The 7,826-nt window shown below is 38.0% G+C and overlaps 1 protein-coding gene across 1 annotated transcript in view; it reads right to left on the bottom strand.

The window, feature by feature from the left end:
• Nucleotides 1–4,443: 4,443 nt before the first annotated feature.
• The window catches only part of LOC108521911 (zinc finger protein 85-like), a 45,532-nt gene continuing 42,149 nt past the window's right edge, over nucleotides 4,444–7,826 (bottom strand). The window contains exon 6 of the mRNA XM_017861936.1: nucleotides 4,444–4,547. Coding sequence (XP_017717425.1) covers nucleotides 4,444–4,547 — 104 coding nt within the window. The remainder of the gene's footprint in view (nucleotides 4,548–7,826) is intronic.

The raw sequence follows: 7,826 nt of genomic DNA, 5'->3' as shown, positions 1-7,826 counted from the left end.
CAAGAGTCCCAATAAGAATTTTGAGCTGGGCTCTGTTTTAATACTCTCTGCACCACCTTAGGGCATTATACAATATGCATGAGTGTTGTAATGCTTTGAGATGTCTGTAAAGGTAGGAAGCCCAGGATCTTATCTGTTGAGGCAGCCCTAGATATGAGAGTCAACATGTCTTCTATTTCCTGGGACCAGGTATGAGAGACATTGACATGCTTATGAGCTGGGTCTAGAAATGGGTCAACTTCCAACATCTGTTATATGTGTCAGATACACATATGACAGTCCCAATTCTAACTGTGGACTGTTTGCACATGTGAGATTTACAACCTCGCCAGTGGGCTTTGTCCATAGGTGAGAGTGACAATCCCAGTTTTTGGATAGTGTGCCCATGAGAGCCAACATTTTACTTCTGTAATGGACTCTGATAAGACCCAAGTATTTACAGAATATTCATAAGTGTCATAATCATCTGTAATCTTTATAAAATTAGGAGACCGAGAACCTTACTGATTATTCTAACCTTAGCTATGAGAGTGAAAATCTCTTCTATTGCTTGGGCTGTCATATGACAGTCATCATTATTCCCGTGACCTCAACCTAGGTATATGTCACAATCCTACCTGTGGGCAGAACCAGGCAGCAGAGTCACATCAAGTGAATACTGAGCCAGATATATATTAGTATCCCTCCTGTGAGTTGAGTGCTGGTAAAAAATTCATGTCATTACAGTGTTGGGAACAGTGATGTGTCACAATGTCTTCTGTGCACAGAACCCAGGCTGAAGAATTACATTGTGTGAGTGCTGGCCTCAGCAAAATGTTACAATCCCCTTTGGAAATGGGGCCCAGGCAGGAAAGGACAATCACATCACCTGGAAATGAGACCAGAGGTATATCACAATGCCGTCTGTGAGAAGGGACTAGGCAGGAGGGCCACATTACCAAGGTTATTGGCTTAGGTCTATGTCGCAATCAAAACTGTGGGCTTTCTTCAGGCGGTATATTCAAATCAATCAAGTTCTGGCTGGGCAAAAACATATGTCACAGTCACACCTGTGGGAAGGTCTGAGAATGGAATTGACATTCCTGCACCTGTTCTGGGTCCAAGTATTAAAAAGTATGCACCTAATAAACTTTTATACACCCCATGTGTCCAAGTATGCAAGTCACAATTTCAACAGTAATTTGGATCCATGCATGAAAGCCTCAACCTCAGACAACACACAATAGGAGAGTTAGAGCCTAACATATTCGCTGAATCTTGGTCAGAGACTCATCATCTCACCTGAAGGCTGAATACACATATAAGGGTAATAATACCAACTTTTGACTGCCTTTGGTTGTGAAATTCAGAACTTCAACAGTGGGCTGTGTCTATGTGGGAGTGTGAAAATCTTTACTGCTGGCAGTGTATGCAACGAGAGTCAAGACCTCAACACTGTACTGGGCAACATAGGGAGACCCTGTCTCTACAAAATATAAAATAAAAAAAATTAGCTTGCCATGCCTGTGCTTCTAGCTACTCAGGAGGATGAGGTGGGAGGATTTATTAAGTCTGGGAGATCAAGTCTATGGTTAGCTATAAATGAGCCACTGTGCTTCAGCCTGAGCAACAGAGCAAAACTCTGTCTCAAAGAAAAAGATTATAATATTACAAACTATCATTTTTTATTTAAAGAGAATAAAATTAGAAACGAAGAACAGAAAAATACTGAAATATCTATAAATGCGTGGAAATTATACAACACACTCTTGAGCATGCTTTTCTTCAAGGGCTGGAAGACAATATTGTGAAGACGTCCACACTACCCAAAGTGATCTACAGATTCAATGCGATCTCCGTCAAGTATTAACTGTCATTTTATTTTGCAGAAACACAAAAACGTTTCTAAAACTCATATGGACTCAAAAGAGACTATAAAAAGCCAAACAATATATATATATATATTTTTGAGATTAAGTCTCACTCTGTTACTAAGGCTGGAGTACAGTGGCATGATCTTGGCTCACTGCAACCTCCACCTCCTGGGTTCAAGAGATTCTCCTGCCTCAGCCTCCTGAGTAGCTGGGACTACAGGTGCCAACCACCACGCCCAGCTAATTTTTTGTATTTTTAGTAGAGACAGGGTTTCACTATGTTGGCTAGGCTGATCTCGAACTCCTGACCTCGTGATCCGCCTGCCTCGGCCTCCCAAAGTGCTGGAATTACAGGTGTGAGCCACCGCACTCGGCTACCACAGCCAGTTTTAAGAAAATAAATGCTTCAAAGTCAAATCGAATTTATTTATTTATTTAATTTAAAAACTGCAAATGTAGTGGTGAATGACATGAAATGTCTCTGCTTTCACAGAGTTTACACTGTAAGGTTTGAAAAATAAAAACAATTAGAGAATAAATTATTATTCATATAATGCTGGTAGTATAATTTGGCATGACATTCTGGAAGAGGGCTTGCCAAGGTCAAGGCCTACACAAGCTGAAGATACAAATATATGTTCATTATATTTGTGGTTATATATCTACATAATTATATAATTGAGGGTGAAGCTGCCCAAACTCCTCAAAGTAGGACAGCAAAGCAACCACCAGAGATGGACAAGACAAATGAAAAGTGAAAGAAAATTAGCAGAAATCAAAGACAGATGCTAAAGCAGTACAAAATGCTTCACACCACAACAGAAATGGAGTTGATGACGGAGTCTGGAAAACGAATCCTAGTCACAGAAAGGTCAGCAGTGAACATGGTAAAGTGCTCACAATTCTGGTCCACTGGATCCCACCATCCGTAGGACAGTAAATACCATCACAGTCACCACCCAGCAAGTTACCACCGCATCATCTCCTGTTTGTTCCAAAATGAATAAAGTTTATTCTGAACACAAGTGCAAATAAAAAAGTCATTAATCATTTTTTTCAACTAAACTGTCACGGTTTAGTTTACATTTTTTAAAGTTTTATATTTTGAAAATGCAGTTAACAGTTGTATGGCTCATGAAGTTTCTGACACTTGAATTTTTAAAATGCAGTATATTTTAAGTTAACAAGAGTAAACTATGTATTTGGTTTCTGTATTTAAGGTGCAGACTCACAAATAATGCTCCTGTTTATGATTCAAAAACTTCAAAGTTTGGTTTTCAATCTGTACATACACAGAACAGTGTATCATGCTACAACATTTGTTTTTTAAAGTGGTCACCACAGTTCCTGCCTGTCTGGATATATTTTGAACTTTGGTATGTTAAATATGACATTAAAAAGACACGTTATTATGTTTTAGGTAATCTCAGATTGGTGTACACAAACCAACTTTACAAATTACTGTAGGGTTGAGCAAACTATGTATATAATATGACATTAATATCTCTATTTTTTGATGTCTAAATCTTTTTTAGAAAAGACTAGTTTCTACAGAAACATCTCCAAAAATTCAGTCTTATTTTATAAAATGGCAAAATAGTAAAAAAAAAAATGGGTGGTTTTCTATGCTACATGAATACTGGCACTCGATTAAAATACCAAATAATATAATCCAAATCATTTAGACAGTGGACTTAAATAATTGCTTACTTTTAACTACAGTGATACACATTCACTAATATTTCATGAATCAAACCTATTAGTATTAGGTTTTACTTAGTAGTAATATATACATTTGATCAAAGATCTGTTCAAAATGAATTTTTTAATCAATAATTTGGTGTTTTCAAGTACTGAGAAGTCTTGTTTTAATCAGATTAAGTCTGGAGCTAGTTGGCTGATTTTATTTTGTGTATGCTGTGTTTAAAATTGTCTAGTTTTGGCCGGGCGTGGTGGCTCAAGCCTGTAATCCCAGCACTTTGGGAGGCCGAGACGGGCGGATCACGAGGTCAAGGGAGATGAGACCCATCCTGGCTAACACGGTGAAACCCCGTCTCGTATCTAAAATACAAAAATAACTAGCCGGGCGAGGTGGCGGGCTCCTGTATCCCAGCTACTCCGGAGGCTGAGCAGGAAATTGGCGCTAAACCCGGGAGCGGAGCTTGCAGTGAGCTGAGATCCGGCCACTGCACTCCAGTCCGGGCGACAGAGCGAGACTCCGCCTCAAAAAAAAAAAAAAAAAAAAAATGTCTAGTTTTAGCCTAATATTGATTGATAATGGGTAAACAATCTATTTTCTTGAAATCCCACTGGCCTATTAAATTGTCGATGATTTTTGTTTGGTTGATTTTTTTGTTTTGTTTTGTTTTGTTTTGTGTGTGTGTGTGTGTGTGTGTGTATGTGTGTGTGTGTGTGGTTTTTGAGATGGAGTTTCGCTCTGTCGCCCAGGCTGGAATGCAGTGCTACAATCTCTGCTCACTGCAACCTCTGTCTGCTGGGTTCAAGTGATTCCCTTGCTTTCCAAGTAGCTGGACTATAGGTACATGCCAGCACGACTGGCTAATTATTATTATTATTATTATTTGTATTTTTAGTAGAGACGGGGTTTCACCGTGTTAGCCAGGATGGTCTCCATCTCCTGACCTCGTGATCTGCCCGCCTCAGCCACCCAAAGTGCTGGGATTACAGGCATGAGCCACCGCACCCAGCCATTGATGATGTTTTAAATAAAAAAATATTGTTTACAGAGATTTAGATCTGGTCTAATCTGCTCAATCTGTTAATTTGTCAGGTGTCAAGTGCCAGATTGCAATTCATTTTCAGTGTGCCTGTATGACTTTTCTTTTCATATTCTTTGAATCAAATTCTATTATTTTCTGTTACTTTTTTGAATGTTATACAGCTCAAAAATTTAAAGTAAAACCACCAGATGAAACAAGTTCAGACTCAGTATAAAGGAGTTGTTTACATAGTTAGTGTTACATATACTGATGAATATGGCTCAACAAGAATTTAGACAAATAAATTAAATTGAGCTAACGTGTTTTCTTGACTGTGCCTCTAATGAGCTTGTAATTCCAGATTTTACCAAATTTATCCAGCTGCTTTCAGTACCTCTAAAGGTGGTATATCAAGAGTTCGTATGCTACTGTCTGAAAAAACAGATTCTACTGTTACTTAAGAAATCAATTGGAATACATTTTTATAACCTTCCACCACGTAAGAAAAAACTGAAATGTAGTACTAACAAATGCAAACTATACGACATAAAATATGGTATCCAGAGGTTGGGTGCTTTTTTATTTGCTGTAATCCCAGCACTTTGGGAGGCTAAGGGGTACGGATCATCTGAGGTTGGGAGTTTGAGACCAGTCTCACCAACATGGAGAAACCCTGTCTTTACTAAAAATACAAAATTAGGCTGATGAGGTGGTGCATGCCTGTAATCCCAGCTATTCAGGAGAATCGCTTGAACCCAGGAGGCAGAGAGGTTGTGGTGAGCCGAGATCGCATCATTCATTGCACTTAAGCCTAGGCAACACGAGCGAAACTCCATCTCAAACAAACAAAAAACGGTATCCAGAATGTCACTTTGAATACTGACATATTTGAACTTTTGGTTTAAAAATAGTTGGTACACTAAAGCTTTTGGTAAGCTTCATGTACTTTACATCTGCATAAAGTAAGAAAAAATCTTTCAAAATGAAGACAAACAAAAACCTACACCAAAAAAACTAACATCCACCAATTTGTATATATTGATCTTTGTGCTGGGAGAGCCTAAAGCAGAACATTTGGTGAACTTGATACTCTATTTTGACCATGTCGACAACTGATAAAATCATTTATATTTAATTTGAGTGAAACATGTCCACGTCTTAAAAATACTACTTTGTACTATGAATAATAAATGTAAAGTCTTTATCCTCAAGAGGATCTGGATTCTGAAGCCAACATACATGGCAATGCATTCCTCTGGTTCCTCCAAACTGAGGCCTTATTAAAACTCAAGTATGGAGTGAGAGGGACTCAACAACACAGCATGCCAAGCAAGAAGGATAAGGTAGGACGGTGAGCTCTAAGGCTCAGGGATTGCCTGGGGAACCCCACCATAATGATGTCAACTGTGAAGCATACTGGGTAAAAGAAAAAAAAAAAACATAAATAGCTGAAAACACCATGGCTTGAATTTGGTGGGAAGCAGTCTCTGGAATCATAAACTGTTGTGCCAACATGACTGAGCAAGAATGACACATATCTAAGGATTATTAAGAGAAATATTTACAAATATGTAAGTATTTATTCCCAATCTTATTACAGCAGCAATATCCTTTTCTGTTATGTCCAGTTCCCCAAGCTAGGGGTGTGATAGACAAACTAAGATAAGTGTCCTAATATGTTGTAAGTAGTCAGTTTCTAAATTTAACAAACTTGCAATAATATCATGAATTTCATTGAACTCTGTTTCATGCATAAATCTCACTGAAAGGCAATGTCCAGTAGCTATTTCCCTCAGTCTTTTCTGGGATTTTTCTGTTGCTTGATTCAAAACCAACCTTATTTGAATCCTAGTCATTTCTAAAGCCCGAGATGTAATAAGAGCAAGAGAGAAGAAATGAAGCCAAGTTAGTCCAAGTCTATTATATTTGCTTTCACAAATGAACCAAAAACCACACAGGCTAAACAGTACATTTAAAATTCAACCTAAATTCAATGGTAGCAGTCAAAACCATATGCAAAGGTAAGCAAAGTTATGATTTAGAAACCCTTAGTCTGTTATTCTAGAAAAAATAATAAAATTCTTATTTTGGCATGTTTTAGAAATTATAAATACATTAAATATGACAAAATATAATGCATTGATTATAATATCTTTGAAACATGAGTGGTTTTATTTTATTCTTAAATAATTACTATATTTAGGAAAGACATTCAGTGAAAATACTTATAGCCACCATGTATGAATTAAATCAGCCCTGGGGGAAATAGTACTTTTATTAATAATAAATATTGAAGCTCTAAGGTTGTAAAATAATTTATTCTGGGGATACAGCTAATGACACTAATCAAGCTCAAATATGTTTAAGAATTGTGATTTTCCCACTGCTGACAATATTGATGAAACAGTTTAATATTAGTCCAGAGTTGGTCGTTGGAAATAAAGACAAGTACTATTGAGGCAGGATAGGTGGTCAAGAAAGTCACCACGTTCTCAGGATGCAGCAACCACGGTGATTGCATGGTGACTGCATATCATCAACACAATAAACCAAAGTATTTGCATTGTATTCCAGCTGATTTAAGCAAAGCTACCTCCAGTAGGAAATGTTCCCTGTAGAAAGCATGCAAACTTTGATTTTACCTGTCAACATACTGACCATTTACTTATTATAGTAGTGTAAAACACACTCGTGGGTGGAGATTTAAGATGCTAATGAGGCATATGACATATGAACAAGCATGTACACTCACTGTGTATGTGCACCAAGAGGACAACCCAGAACATGCTTACTAGTAACACCTCTTCCCATCTCCTAATAATTACATAAGACTCCCATGGAGTCTCCCTAGTTACAATTTTTGCTGTCTCATTCTTTTTTTGTGTGTGAACATTACCATAATTTATTTTTTTATTATACTTTCAGTTCTAGGGTACATGTACACAACATGCAGATTTGTTACATAGGTATACATGTGCCGTGCTGGTGTGCTGCACCCATTAACGCATCATTTACATTAGGTATAACTCCTAATGCTATCCCTCCCCTGTCCCCACACCCCACGACAGGCCCCGATGTGTGATGTTCCCCACCCTGTGTCGAAGTGTTCTCATTGTTCAGTTCCCACCTGAGTCAGAACATGCAGTGTTCGGTTTTCTGTCCTTGCCATAGTTTGCTCAGAATGATGGCTTCCAGTTTCACCCATGTCCCTACAAAGGATAAGAACCCATCCATTTTTATGGCTGCATAGTAT

This window comes from Rhinopithecus bieti, unplaced genomic scaffold, assembly GCF_001698545.2.
Source record: "Rhinopithecus bieti isolate Rb0 unplaced genomic scaffold, ASM169854v2 scaffold_63390, whole genome shotgun sequence".
Taxonomy (NCBI): domain Eukaryota; kingdom Metazoa; phylum Chordata; class Mammalia; order Primates; family Cercopithecidae; genus Rhinopithecus; species Rhinopithecus bieti.
This window is presented reverse-complemented; position numbering and strand designations above follow the sequence as displayed.